The 15,842-nt window shown below is 44.4% G+C and overlaps 1 protein-coding gene across 1 annotated transcript; it reads left to right on the forward strand.

The window, feature by feature from the left end:
- The first annotated feature begins 4,996 nt into the window (after positions 1-4,996).
- Positions 4,997-13,798, forward strand: Gabarapl1 (GABA type A receptor associated protein like 1). Its single transcript, XM_059258685.1, has 4 exons — positions 4,997-5,351; positions 9,341-9,419; positions 10,430-10,548; positions 12,568-13,798. The coding sequence occupies exons 1-4, from the start codon at positions 5,262-5,264 to the stop codon at positions 12,631-12,633; spliced, it is 354 nt and encodes a 117-aa protein (XP_059114668.1). The 5' UTR covers positions 4,997-5,261; the 3' UTR covers positions 12,634-13,798.
- Positions 13,799-15,842: the final 2,044 nt, after the last annotated feature.

Raw genomic sequence — 15,842 nt, forward strand, 5'->3', positions numbered from 1 at the left:
AGCACAGGAACATAAGGAAAATCCAGTTTATAGTAGTGCATGAGTATTAATATATCCGTAATTAGTCACTTGTGTTATCTTGTAGACACCCTCCCCATTGTTTTAAGTTCTGTTTTCTTTATCCAGTGTCTTTTCCTTTCTTGGCTGGTTTCTGTACACTGGACCCATTTCCTGAAAATGTGTACATGAGGAAGAAATGTTTAGATGACCTCCACGTCACCAGTGTCCTGACCTACCTCCACACTTGAAGACTAGTTTGGCTTGATGCAAAATTCTAGGAATAAAATTATTTCCTTTAGATTTTAAAGGCACAGTAAGATTTAAATGAATTCTGGATTCTATCATTTTCTCTGCTCGTTCTGAGACTCTTCTTAGGTGACATGGGAGTTGGTACTTGTGGCTTTCTGAGGATCAGGGAGGTTTCATAGCATAAACCCTTGACCAAACTTTCTGATTCCAAGACAAGAGGCAAGGAAGTAGTGATAGAGCAGGAAATGAGATCCTGGCACCCATGTGGTAGTGTCTGTTAGGGAGAGATTCGTAGACACTGTCTCAGAAGAATGCCTGCCTTTTTCTGTGAAAGGGGAAAGGCTGCTGTGTTTCTGTTTTATTATACCCCGGTACTTTTCAACAGAAGAGCCCCTAAAGATAAATCCAATCACCAGATGGCAACTCCCCACATGGTTCAAAAGAACCCCAAATGGTTCAACAGAGTCCACAGGAAAGCAGGGAAGCAAAGCATGAAGTGTACCAATCAAGAAGATTGTATCAAGGGTCAGATTTTCATGAGAATCCTAAACGCAGTCCCAAGTTTCACCAAGTGTGGATAGAAAATAGTCAATGCTGAACTGGAAGAGAAAAACAGTTCTGGAGGAAATTACTACAGCAGCTGCTGGGAAAGTCCATTTTCCTACCTTGCGTCAGCTCATTGTGTGTCTTGTTCCTTCATGGATGCCATTTGTTACCAAACTTGGGGTCACAACCTTCGTCCCCATTCTGGTCTAGTCACCCATCCTCAATAGCCAATAGAAAGAGCCAAATCAATAGTGAGAGCAGATAATGGAGACTTATTGAATGTGGCCACATTGGGATAGAGGGACAAGGCTCCAGCAAACCCTTCAAGTTCATTTTCAGGGTCCTGAAGCAGGGTCAAAGTTTAAATAAAGGGCCAAGATATGTATGTCTAATGAGTCCCAGGTGAAGTGAGGTCCACCACACAACCATTATTATCTGGTTTCAGTCTCATCCTGGAAGGTCATGAGACAAGTTACTAGAACTGTTTGAAATCTGTTCCCTTTACAAATTCCTCCTTTAGTTTGTGACTTTTCTGTCTCCTTGCAGGAGATTCCTGGGAAAATGGCCATTTAGGGGTCCACTGTTTCAATAGTGTGATAGATTGAGAGACACATGTCTCTTCATTTCTTCATTTCTGCCAGGCTGCTTCTAGTGTGTTCTTATTGCTGAGGTGGCCACTGGTGGCCATGAGGTGAAAAGGCAGAGGGGTACTGCCTGGGGTGTGTCCAAGCCATCAAAGGAAGAGAATATTAGTTTGGTTAGTCTGAGCATCAGTCTGGTCTGACTGAGGCTTTTCCTGTGGCTAGAGATTGTCTAAGCCCAGAAGGGAGAGCTTTTCCAATAGGGTTGCTATGTGAAACCAGGACCCTGAATGCCAATAGGACTCTCTCAAACTATCTGTCTATCTTATCTTTCTGAATGTCACGTTTGTTTCTCTTATCTAGTATCTAGTGTCTACCTGAGACTAAAAAAACATTTGTTATTTGGTATAGTCCCTCCAAATCCATTTACTGATTAATCCTCCCCCCCCCCCCCCCGCCCCATTCCCTCCAGTCACCAAGATGGGCTATTGAGAGCTGAGGCCTCTGGGAGATGATCAAGTCATGAGGGCAAAGACCTCATAATAGGGATTGGTTCCCTTATGAAAAAGAGGCCTAACAGACACAGCTCATTCTTTTCTGTGGGCCCCACCTCCTGAATTTCAGGATGTCCTTCAGCCTCCCAAGACAGTATCACCCGGTGTGAACTAAGTGAACAGGAGCCTGTAAGGATGTGTTGCATCCAAACTGTGCCAGCAATCTTGAAGCAAAATCTGAAGTGCATCTATGGAAGAGCAGAGAATTAAAGTTTTCTAAGGAATGGACTTTCTTCAAAAGACTACAGGCTGATAGCTGGATACGGTGAAGAGATAGGACACAGTGGAAGATCAGCTTTAGTACATTTATTTTGGCATTGCTGTCTGTCTTTGCACCACTCACAAGTGATGAAAACAAGATTAAACGCCATGAGGAAGGAGCGTGGGTGATAATAGTGGCTTTAACGCATGTCCGTGAGCTTTTCACATCTCCTCTGTACTGAGACACTGTCCTGAATCTGAGCAGAATCGTGTGTAAAATAATGAAGCCATTGCCTCATGGTGCTAAGCACATCAGTGAGATGTCAGAGCGCTCACTGTGTCTGGGAAGGAGACATTAGGGGCAAGAAAGGATCCTGGCATGGGAATCAGTAAGTCTCAGTCACAGGCTCTTTAGCATTTGTTTTGTAGGTAACCATTTACTTAAAACTTAAAAAAAAAAACTTTTTAAAAGTTTTTAACAAATACATTTTCTGACGATTGACAGTAACATGTCTAGTTACATCTAGATCAGTACCCTAATTCTGGTTTTTATTCATCCACATACACGATAACAGAAATTATAAACAGAAGAAATGAAACTTAACTTTATATTCAGTTTCAAGTTCTAGTGCCTGGCTGAGGAAAATTATGAAATATATTGGATGTGAGACATATAACTCTGGGCATAAACTCTGTGCAGTGTTACCTAATTGTGGAGGTACTGGTAATTTTCAAGATGCAGTGTGACGATTGACATGCTCACATTCAGAAGGGAAATGCAGTACTTTCAAATAGAAAGAAAACAGTTGAAGCAGTGGGTATGACGGTATTGCTGGTACTAGCCTGAAATCCTCTACAAGACTGAATATGCATAAAAAACCAACATGTTTCAGCCTCATAAACCTAAAAGCCAGTGGTACACGAAGTCTTTGGAGTGGCTACATGAGAAAATGTGATCTTTTTAACACTGCATTTTTTCTGGTTAAAGGAATTTTAAGCTATTTTTAAAAATATGGTTGAATGTTAATTTATAAATATACCTCTGTGCAACATTTTAAAGAACCTTCTGAGGACAAATAGTAAAATTGTAGAAATAGATACATTTTGTATTTTTTAAGTGATTTTTGTTTTATTTGTGTGGGTGTTCTGCTGACATGTATGTATATGCACCATGAGCATATGTATGTACAGCAGAGGCCAGAAGAGGGGATCAGATCCCCTGGAACTGAATTTACAGACTGTCCTGAGCTGTCTTATGGTCACTGGAAATCAAACCCTGGTTTCCTGGAAGAGCAACCAGGGCTCTTAACTGCCGAACTACCTCTCCAGCTCCTAATACATTTAGAAAACCCTCATAGTTGATTAACATTCCATCTTTTATTTTTCATGTACTCCATACATTGTCACTAGACTGAAGAACTGCCCTTCAATTAATTGAGATTGTACATTTTATGAAAAAAAAAACCCAACAACTGAAGGTCACTCAGAAAACAACCGTATTACTATTTTAATCCCCAGTTTCGTCTCAAATGGTTGTAAAGTTTTCTTCTGAAGAATTTGATTGTACTTGAGTCAAAGGTAAAAATGCTTAACTAGGTATTAAACTATTTTCAACTTAAAAATAAGGCCTGAAAATTATTAATATAAACATAGCAATGTGATGCATTAACTCATCTGTCTTTATATGTAGGGACAATTCAAAGATTCCTAGGAGAAAAACAAGAAGCGGTCTACGCATTTTATTTTCTTGTTTCGGTAGTTAAATTTAGTTCATTTGTTTTGTGACTTTTCAAGCCACTAAGAGTAAGTTGGAAAAAAAAAAAGAAAGAAAGAAAAAAAGAAAAAAAAAAGCAGGGGACAAAGGCTGCTTGCACAGCACAAAGCATCCTCGACCTCCTTCTTTGCCATGTTTGATGCTTCCAAAATCTAGGTCTGGAGAGTCACTGTCAGTAGGATCAGTAGACTGACCTAGCATCCAAAGATTCCCACTGGGAAACCCGGTATGCCAGAGGGACCTGGGCTGGCTGACCCTTTCTGTACCACTTAGGGTCTTTCACTTCGCGCGCCAGCCAGGGCTTTTGGTTCCCATGAAGCCTTTTCATCAGGACAACAACCCTGCAGGTGATACCCATCCCCCAGGAAAGTCTTGTTAGGGGGACCATAGTCCCCTAAACTGCTTGACCTCTGTGTTTTCAAGAACCCAGGACCACACATCTGGGTGAACAGGATAAAGTGAATGGAATCGTCTCTCTTTTGAACATGCTTAAAGCCGGGTGTTCATCGCTGGCATCGCTTCTCCTACCCGTGATGACTTAATGTTCTTCACCTTTACACGTTCTTCAAATCCCTGAGTCACGCTCTGTTTATGTTGTCTCAGTACCAACTCCAGCACAGGTCCAAACGAAAGGACGCCAGAGAGGCGAGGAAGAGCTGGGGTGGAGAAGCCAGGCCAGGCACGGGTGCCAGGCAAAGGTCAAAATGCAAGTACAGAACATTTCAGCCTGGGCTACAGATCTCGTGACGCCTGGCGCTTTTCCTCCACCAGACTGCTGATCCCATTGCTCTGGAAACAGCTGGATTTTCTTCCTGTGTGTTTGTTTTGGGCACCAAGCAAGAAATACGAAGGGGAGGGAAGAAGACATTTGTTAGAGCGTTCTTTGGGTTAAAAATATCTTTAATATCAAATCATAGTAATAAAAAATAGAAACAAAGATTTTTTATTTTCGTTAGAAGTTTTAGAGTGATTTAGAAAAGCTTAGGCGTAACGGACACACACACAAATAATCAATGTTTCTGTCCACCCCCATCCAGAAGATCCTTTGCGCCGTGGGCGGGATGGGGGCGGGGCTTCATGATGTCACAACACCGCCCTGGTGTTTTTGTGTTCCCAGCTCCTGGGGAAAGCCACCCGATTTCTTTACCTGGTGGTCTTTTACCTTCGGGCCGGGAGATCTCCAGATCCCTCTCTGGACGTTTGGCCGCGTAGTACGGCGACGGGCGCGTGGGAGCTGACGCGGGTGGAGCGATTGTGATAAGGTTGACATTGATCGGGGGCGGCCAGACGCGAGACACAGTCACCAGCGCGCGCTGCAGGCCCCGTCCGGGGAGCCCGAAAAACCTGCGGTCCATCATGAAGTTCCAGTATAAGGAGGACCATCCCTTCGAATATCGGAAAAAGGAAGGTGAAAAGATTAGGAAGAAATACCCGGACCGGGTGCCGGTGAGTGGGGGCGGGGAGGGGGAGGGCGAGCTAGGGAATTCGGGAGCTGGTTGCCCTGGAGCTGGATAGTAGCCTGGCGCTGGCAGGTGGCCTGGAGCAGGAGGCTAGCTTGGCACTGGCGGGTGGCCCTGTCATAGGAGGGTCCCCAGAATCATATCCTGATCGGCTTTGACAAACCTATATCCCCAGGGCCTGTGCCCACCTTTGGCATCTCGAAAGCGCAACCTGCGTGGCGGGTGACTCAGCAGGATTCAGCTCTCGTGGAGGTGGGGGATGTGCGCGTGGCACGGCCTGTGTGTGCGGGAGCGACTGGTTGGGGGCCCAGGCCGGATGCGTTTATAGAGAACGCAGCGCAACCATGGAGTGGCAGGTGTGGTGAGCCTTGAGACCATCCATGTCTGCTTTTCGTGGTTCTCCATGAATCCAAGCTTCGTCCTCATTTCCTTGAGCGTAGGAGGAAAAACTTGAGAAGTCAGTAGATTCTACCCTGCGTTTTCTTAGAATTAGGAGGCGGGGGGGGGGGGGGGGGTTCACCAGGCGGGCCCCTGCAAACAAGGTCACACTCTCTGCGCCACAGTCAGCTTGCTTCATCATCGTTACTATCTCCCTGACCATGCGATGCTAAAGAAGGCCTTACCCTGCACTGGGGATGGGTTGGGCTCTTGAATCCCAAGAGCGAGGACTGAGAACCATTTCCTACATGAAATTATACCCCGATTTAAACAGTATAAACCCAGTTCATGCAATTAGGAGAAAAATACTGAGGGAGTCTTCAGCATCCGGGTGTTTTTCCCTTTACCCCCTCCCCCGCCCAATTGCCTGTTTTTTTTTGTTTTTTTTTTTTCTCCTCTTTTGAAGGCTACGCAACAGAATTGGAAGCTGAGGACGACATTACTGTTAGATGCTGTGGATAGAGGAGCAGGGGCTTTTTAAAACCGTTCTCTTTATCTGTACAGGCAATGATGTTAGATTAGCATTACTAGTAAACCTAAAGGGTAAAAGAGCTGGACCTACCTAATAATTTTTCTTGATGCGTAAGTACTTTTAGGGGGCTTCTTCCTCAGTCCTTATCTCGGCTATCACTTCCACAAGAAATGTAGGCCCAACGGGAAAAAGTTCCCAGCCCCATTTTCTATTTGGAAGGGGGTAGTTAACTATTCCACCATTCTCCAGCATTACACACAAGGGTCTTAAAGAAAAGGCTGGAAACACACTAGCCATGCCTTCTTAGTACACACTCCTTCACATGTTTCCATGGAGGACTGCTTTGAAAATTTCTCTGTTTGTCAGCACCCCCCCCCCCAATATTTTAAAGGACACGTGGACCACAGAGCAGTCAGCACTCTGAATGTCTTGTCTGCATATTCACGGACTCACCTCACACCATCACAATCCTTGTGCTACACATGTAAGCCTGAAGCACGGGGAAGTGAAGTCATCACCCAAAGATCTGACATTGCTGACTGGCAGAGTGGAATTTCAGCCTGGCTGCCACGCTTCAGGGCTTTTAGAGCCCTTGACCTTCAGGTTGTCTTTTTTTTTTTTTTTTTTTCCAGTTTGTAGTACAGTTCGATTAACCAGAATTAAGTGTACACCTTACATGGTCGAGTCCTGGAAGTAGGTTAAGTCTTGCTGCCATCCAGAGTTCAGCTGGTAGGCCAGTGCCAGTCAGGAAACCTAAGCGAATGTCTACTCGTTATTAAGAACTTTAAGAGATACACACTGTGGCATGTACCCATCTCCAAATTCAGTTAAAATCCCTGTATTTCCTCAAAATAGGAGACTTTCTCATTCAATTGGTTACTGCACTCAACTAGAATATTTTAGTTTCTCCTTATTCGTCTCCTGCTCATGACTTGATGTTGAATGTTTTACTTCAGTGATAATTTATAAGCAAAGAAAGCCTCTCTCAGATCTCATGGATCCACAACCTGAGAGGTTCTCAACCTATGGCTCTTATCCTGGTTGTGAGAGAAGAGCTCTGCTAAATGGCAGAGATTTGGGTTGGGGGGGCAGCCCTGGGGATGGAGCCCTTTGCCCAGTGGCCTCTCCATCACTGGGTATACCCTTAGCCCCAGAGACGTGGTTTTTTGTTTCAGAGTTGTAGCCAGAGTTCCCAGGCCTTGGGCACAGAACTGAATCCTACTATGCTCAGGTTTACAGAAAAGCCACTGAGTTTCTAAGGCAGTCTGACTCACAACCTAAGCTTGGCCTCAGAAGAGGTGCGCGTGGGCCTTGGGAGAGGGGATCATGGGATCCTGAAATAACAGAGTGTTGGAAACCTGTAATAGCAGGAACTGCTGGACACACTATTTTTAAACATTTGTAAACAGCCCTATGGTGTATGAGCCACCTGCCACAGATGGAGAAAACAGTTTGTTTGTTTTTCTCTTCTTGGTGGGAGCTGCCAAGTCTCAGAGTTCCTGTGGTAAATACCAGGGCTCCCCTTGTTTCCTGTGCTCTGTCTTATGTAGCCTGCCTTCTTTCCTTCCTCATTTTTGGTCCATTACTAGTCTCCTTTTCAAGCTCTTTTCTATTTAATCTGAAGCTTTCGATTCACCTCTGTCTACCCAGGCATTTATGTGTACTTATTTGTATGGTCTTATGAGGTACAGCTTGTGCAGAAGCCTAGACAGATCTGAGACACCCTGAAGGTCACACAGTGTCTAGGGACACTTGTCCAGTGTCTGTTTCTGCTTCCTCGCTTTTTGGTATTTTCCATTTCTCATATCTGAGTTTTTCAAAACGAAGACTCTGATGTTAATATTCTTGCAATCTATTTTCTGTTTTCTAAGTAACTATATAAACATCTAAGATTTTTGTGTGTCTTTTTCTTTGTTACAAAAATGCATAACCTTTAAAAATGTTATAAAAATATTTAATGTAGATATTATAAAATCCTAACATAGTTAATAATGCAGAATGATCCAGTGCATTGCTCTCATAAAGTGTCACTCATAAAAAAATTCACAGTAGTTTTCACTTAGCAGTGAACACATTTTTGCAAAGATTGAAGTCTGAGCCATGTTACCTGTGTGTATTAGCTGTCACTGTAGCAATGTCGAGACAGTCACCTTCTAGAAGGTAAGAAAGCTACTGGCTTCAGAAGTCTTCGTCTGTGCTCACTGGGCTCCATTCTTTGGGCCGGTGGTGAGTCAGCCTATCATGGTGGGAGCACAGAGGACTCAATGACCTAAAACTCCATGAGGTCCCACCCCTTAGAGTTCCCACCACTTACTTATGCATAGCACCAAGGTAGGAGCACTTCTTTAACATAGGGGCCTTTGGAAGGCAGTGAAGATCTAAGCTGTAATGTTATGTCTGTAATAAATGGCGTTTCCCACTCGTGTGTGTGTGTGTGTGTGTGTGTGTGTGTGTGTGTGTGTGCGCGCGCGCGCGCGCGCGCGCACATGTGAGGAGGCATGTGTGTGATTGTGTGCAGATATGCATGTATGTAGTAGAGGCCAGGGGTTGATGTCTGGTACAGTTCTTGGCTGCTCTTCTCATTACTCACTATGAACCCAGAGCCCGCCACCTCATTTAGTCCAGCCAGACAGCCTGGCCCAGGATCTCCAGTCTCTGCCTTCCCAGCACTGGGATTAGTGTTGGGCCCACACGTCCACCTGGCATTTACACAGATTTTAGGGATCTGAACTCAGTCATCAGACTTTCACATATAGTGCTTTTATCACCACGCCATCTCCCCAGTCCATAAGTGGTATTTTAGAGAAAAGAATAAAACCGATAGGTCATTAGACTATCCTATAAACACAGAACAACTTCCTGATTTTTTTAATGAAATACCATAAGGTAAATGGTCTTTTACTGTTCTTATAGGTAATTTGTAGTTGTATAAGATCAAGGAGCGTTGGAAGCAAGGACTGAAAAATTACACTGAGCCTGGATGCTGTGGGCAAATTTAAGGGGTGGAAGGAAAAAGGCAATGTTAAGGTCTGCAGTTTTCATCCCTTCTCCTGTCCTCCTTCTAGGTCATCGTGGAGAAGGCTCCTAAAGCCAGGGTCCCTGATCTGGACAAGAGGAAGTACCTTGTGCCCTCTGACCTCACCGGTAACAATCTTTCTGTCTTCTGACTCTTCGTTGCAGGCAAAGCATTTCTGATCTTTATTTCAAGTCTAAGCTGGTGACCACATGGGTTGTGACTATGCATGGCTTCTTCAGGGAGCTGGCCAGTGTAGTCAGGCACGCTGTGCCCTTCTGTTTCCAGTTCTGTTTGGATTTCCCAATGACTCATGTGTCTCACTCATGAAGACACAGCAAAGCAGTACTCTGGAGTAAAGGAACAATTGTCATTTAAACCACTTTAAAAATCAGCCACGGTGATCCAGAGGTCCATTTGTTCCAAAGCCAGCCCAGTGTCATGGGAGGATCACATTTCAGAGATTCATTAAGAGATAAATGCTTTATCTCTGAAACATATTTCTGTTTGGGGGACAAAAACTGCAGACACTAGCATATCTTCTGTTTTGAATTACACGTATTTAGACTTTACCTTGTTCTCAATGAAGTGCCAGGTGATTTCAGTATACTCTGGACAGATTCTTTTAGACACGTTTGCCCTGTAGTTCATGCATTTGTCAGCCTTCCAGAAGTTTTTCATGGTTTGCAGGGAAAGGTTAAACACTGAATACACTCATTGCCCTGATACTTGCCCCATTGTGCTGGGATGTCCAGAGTCCAGTGGATCTCTTCATATTGTTAGCTCTCAGGGTGGGAATGGAGCTGAAAAAGCATCAGGGGTCCGTTTTAGACAGGAATTCTTTGATCTACATCATACTCCTCCGCAGTAGTCATTATGCTGGGTGAGTATGCTAACGTTGGGTCTGAGGTTGAATAAGGAGGAAGAGAAGCAGTCCCACCATGGTGTGTCAGGGACTGTACTGGCCTCAGTTTCTCTTTTGCCACTAAGGATCTTGGGTCTTTGAGACCCAGGATTTGGCTCTGAAAAGCTTGTTCTTATGCTAAAGGGGATAGATACAATAGATTTTGGTTTTCCTGAGATTTCCCCTTTTACTAATCCCTTTTCTTTTCTTGCCCTCCTCTCTGTTTCCTCCATGTAGTTGGCCAGTTCTACTTCTTAATCCGGAAGAGAATCCACCTGAGACCTGAGGACGCCTTATTCTTCTTTGTCAACAACACTATCCCTCCCACGAGTGCCACCATGGGCCAGCTGTATGAGGTAATGGTTTTGGTCACAATACCGCACAGCCTGGTGTCCCCTCGCTCTGGTTCCAGGGTTTGTTAACACACCTGGGAAGTAGGGCAGGAGGTGTTATTTATGGGGATCCTCTTACACATGGCAGTGTGAAGCTGGGAGATTAGATACCCCTGTCCTTTAGGGATGGAGCACCTTCTCGGTTTAATCTTCTGAAATCTCCTTTCAATCTTGCCTGATCTGAGTAGTTCTTGATAGCAAGGGATCACCAGGAGCCCATCGTTCTATTACTTTCTGTGGAAGCATAATTTGTTAGTGAGCTGTGCACTCTACCTCCTCGTCAGTCATCCCCATCCCCATCTAGCCCTAGACTTGAGAAAGGAAACACCAGCTGCGCTTGACCCCTTTTCCGTCTGAACCTGGACCTCTGTCATCACAGTTAGTCCCCACATAAACTCTACAGATTTGGCTTATGACAACCACATCCAGATGCTTTTCTTTCTAGAACATGCCTAAGACCACCAAGAGTTCCCATTATCTGAGAACAGTGAATGAGTTAAAATATAAAATTAAGGGAGAATTTGATTGGAGAAAAAGTATAATTAGAACTTCATGTATAAATGATGTGATCTAAGATCGCAACTGTACTTCTCCTTGAACACTGTCACACAAGATGCTGCCTTCCCGTTGTGCCCCATTAGTCACATACACATCGAGTAGCCTCTAGTCTTGTCCTTATTCCATAGCATTTATTCCCTGTGACTATGCATGTCAGTAATGTCAGTATGTGTTTTGTGATATCTGTGTTCTCCTTGCTAGGGTGAAGGGGTTTTTTTTTTGTTTGTTTTTGTTTTTGTTTTGCATGTGTGTGTGTGCACATAGGTAGATGGAAGTCGGAGGACAACTTAGGGTATCATCTTCAAGAACACTGTGAGCCTCCCTTGAGATGGGTCTCTCATTGACTTAGAGCATACCCATAGGCTTGCCTGGCTAGCCCGTGAGCCCCAGGGATCCTTCTGTGTGTCTACCTCCCCAGTGCTGGGGTTACAAGCACACAGCCCTGCACATGCCATTTTTATCTGGTTTCTGGGCATTGAACTCAGGTCCTCTGGGCTTGCAAGGCAAGTGCTTGACTGAGTGACCTACCTCCCCCAGCCACAGAATAATATTTTTTTCCAAGATAAGAATTATTTCCCAATGTTTTGTTTGTGAAAGCTTTGAAAACATGCCAAGAAAGTTGAAACTTACTGAAAAGACGGACTGGCTTACCAGGGTTCAGCTCACATTGTACTGTTCTTGTTTTTTGATTTTCATACTTGTACGTATCATATTTCAATCACATTCATCCTTGCCCTTTACCCTCTCTTTTTCCCCTCCCACTCTTGCTTATCTTACTAGCTAGACCTCCTATTTCCATTTTTTTCAACCCAATGGATGTCATTAGGGTCATTTATAGGCAAGTGGGAAGTTTGTTTATGGAAGCATGGTCACCTTACCAGTGACTTCTCACCCCCATTAAATTCTTTCTTCTTCTACCACAATATTCCCTGAACTTTGGAGGGGGCAGTTTAGATAAACCATTTGTGGCCAGACATTAATCACTTAAATCTGTTCTTTGACCAATTATTAGGCTCTGAAGTCACTGTTGACCACTGCAAAAAGAAATTCCCCTGACTAAAGTTGACTGTCGAATGAATGTTTTACTGAAGTTATTTTTTCTGCTGTTGCTGATATATATTCTCTATAAAACTTGTGTTTATGAAGTCAGAGACCAACATGTAGTTGATACCTCTTCCTATTCTTTGTTCCTTTTTTTTTTTTTTTTTCCTTTTTCCCAGTACTAGAACTTGAACTAAGGCCTCACACATGCTAGGCAAATGCTCTACCACTGGGCTGTATGCCCAGGCTTCTTCTATTGTTTTAATGGAGGCTAATGATGACTTAGTTGTCTCCCCTTCAAGGTTGTTCAGGACTCAGAATCACATAGACAATGAACATGAATGTTTAATATTCTCTGAACTGTCTTCTCATCTCCTCTTTTAGGACAACCACGAGGAAGACTATTTTCTGTATGTGGCCTACAGTGATGAAAGTGTCTATGGGAAATGAGGCAGAAGCCCAGCAGATGGGAGCACCTGGACTTGGGGGTAGGGGTGGGGTGCGCGTGGGACTTGGGGAACCAGAGGGAGGGCTCCCAACCATGGAGGAGACGCAAGGTGAAGACATCGGAAAACATCACACCGTACACACTGTCGTCTTTTTTTCACAAGCTCAATTGTTAGTTTTCTCCGCTTCCTCAGCCCAGGAAGAACTTGTGTTGGATTGGCTGTGAGAGCGGGATGGGGACGACATCATTCACAGCCTTCCTGTGAGTTTTCGTGCGGTTTCATGAGAAGGTTGGGAGGAGGGCAGGTGGCCACTAGAGAAGAATACAGTTCAGCAGCAACTCCTGTCTCTTTGGGCAGAGGTTTGATTTTTGGTATTTGCATAGGCCACATAGAGAAAGGGGGAAAAATGCTTTAGGAGCTGTAGGGGACCATACCTAAGGGACCAAAAAATACCCACTGTCAATGAAGCATTGTGACCCCCAACTTCTGTCTCCAATTCCTCCCTCTCCTAATCCTTTTCTTCCACACAAGTGTCACACACCGCCCCAGGTGTGGCAGTGGACGTTTGCACAGACTTTTAGATGGAGTCCTCTTGGGAAATAGGGTTGTGCGGGAACGTGGTTGTGACTGCCCGTAGTTTGGATGGCATTAAACTGGAGTTCAGGGTTGAACATCTCTTCTTCTCATCCCATAAGTACCTTAGAATTTCAGGAGCCTCAGGATCAGTCCTTTAGCATTTCCTTCAGCTTTCTCATGTACAGGGACAGAGTGTCTACTGGAGGGTCCAGGTTACAAGGTAAGCTAGATTACACACCTGCCACTTATCCTCCCCCTGCTGCGGGCTCTTCAGTCTCACACGCACCGGAATGCTAAGTGATGGCCAGCTGTTTCCCTCCATGCTGTCTGCTGTTCAGAAAAGATGGAGTGAGGACTCCAGCGTTTCATGGGGCTTTTACTCATTCATTTTCATCTAGGGGCTATGTGGGGAGGGGGCGGGAGCAGGAATCGCATTCACACATGACATTTCAATTCATCTCTAGAAATGAAGAGCGTCCTCCCTGCTGGGAGCAATCTGTCTGTCTGCCTTGTCAGCTGCAGGTTCTGATACTTTGAAGTCAATGCTGTCAGGCCAGGGAAATAAAATAACTGCTTACCTTAAAAATCCACTGAATGCAGAATGGTCACTTTTTTTTCCTTTTGGTTTGCATTTGAATGAAGGTTATGTGGACACCTGAGTTTTCAAAGAGATCGAAGTGGGTGTGGGGTTGGCAGTGTGCGCTTACATAGGGTCAGACGTATATGTGTTCGTTTAGTTGTTGCCCAGGGGTGAATGTCACAGTGTAGTGTGCCTGAAGTGTTTCTGTGTGCATGTGCATGATTTTCCGCCTGGTGTGTAAGTGCCCAGTCGCTGCTTCATGTGTTTCTCAAAGCTAAAGTCTGCCTGCCTCACCGTGGAGGGCTGGTGCGTGCTGTGCTAATTAGGAATGCAAATGTCTAGCCTTTGTCCCAGATTTGGCTGGCAGCTGCACATGCCAGTAATTATAAGCAAGTGACTTAGAAGATTCTGCTGAGCCTTCAAGTCTGATTTCTGCCCCAGGCGTCACTGCAGGTCCCAAACACAACTTATTCTCTCCATTATGCTTCACAAGAGGCTAACTTCTTCCAGAGCAGGCGATAGACAGTATGACTTGTGGAGTCAAGGACAATTCAGTGTCTTCTAGCTATATGTGGGTTTTTCATTGAGTCAGGAAGCCTATGTGGCTAGACTGTGGGGTTGGAAATCATAGAGAACAAACAGCCAGGACAAGTAAAGAATTCTTAGTTCCATTTCTAACCCTCTGAATTCTTGGCAGCTCCACACCTAGGTGGTAGCTTCCTCTTTGTTTTTAAGAAATAGGATTGAGTCACTAGAAAGGAATTAGTAAAGTCATAGAAGATCTATGCCAGGATTCTACCAACCTGCCCACCGAACTGATGGAGAAAATTCAGTTAGGACTGAGAGAAAGAGGGAAGCCTGGACCAGGAAACAAAACTTTTCTAGAAAATGGAAATGGTTTGAAGTGAGTATGTTGAAAATAGATGCCTATGGTTACAGGAACGACAGTGTGCTATTATCTGACGAAGCCAAGAGGAGGCCTATGCTTGGGCTGTTGATAGGAAAGCTATTTTGAAACTATTACCCACCACCTAGGACTAGGACTGGGTGTTCCAAAAGGTACACAGCAGAGCCTGTGCCTTCTGGGCTCGTCAGAAACAGCAGGCCTTTGCTGAACCGGACCTTTGAATTCAGGGACTGTCTCCCAGGAGGCCCTGACTTTTTCCAGTCCCACTTTTTGCTAGATTTTTCAGATGAAAAAAATTATTATTGGATGGGACATCACTATTTTAGACCAGCACTATTTCACAGATCCATAATTTTAATTAACTTAGCTAAGTTTAGCCCCAGTGCTCTGCTTAGAACTGTTTCCTGAATACAGGATCTTAACACCTCATAGTTTCCACAATCTTATCTGCTTAATTCCTTCAGGCCTTGCTGGCTTCCTATGAACTGAAAACAGTTTGGGAAATGTCTTGGTAACCTGGGCTCTATGTTCCAAGTCACATTAATTGGCTAACTCCATATCTGCTCTGTCGGGATGGAGTTTAATGATATACCAAGCAAGTCATTCTTTCCTTAGAGGCCATGTGACATCAGCATCAGAGACAAGTTTAGTTCTGTATTTGCTGGAAAAATCTGGACTATATGCAAGGGTAAACTTGGACATTTGCCAAGGGCAATCCTTTCGTATGACTGGTTCTCTAGTGGATAAAAAAAGCTGGTCAGTCTCCTTATCTTTAGAGTAGAAGTCTCCTCCATCAAGATGTACAGTGGTGGTGCATTCCGGCTGTGTATCCCAATGGGGACCACAGCCCTATGTGAGTGGAGGCTAGATAGAGAATCCCATTTCTGAATACCAGAATGTTGCTTACTTTTCTTCTAACGCTGAATTGCTTGCTTCTCTCAAAGCATCCTGTACCTATTTAAAGGTAGAGCCTGTATTGTATATTCAGAGGCTAAGATTGCAAAATAACAAGACATGAGGTGATGAGTGTACTTCCCGGCATGCCAACAGCATCCTCTAGGTGACTCTCCAGGGTCATGTGCTGTTTCCTGGGCCCTGCCCTGATTCTTGGGACGCTACCCTTTGGGAATATTAACATGAAGATTCT

The sequence above is a fragment of the Peromyscus eremicus genome, chromosome 3 (assembly GCF_949786415.1).
Source record: "Peromyscus eremicus chromosome 3, PerEre_H2_v1, whole genome shotgun sequence".
NCBI lineage: Eukaryota > Metazoa > Chordata > Mammalia > Rodentia > Cricetidae > Peromyscus > Peromyscus eremicus.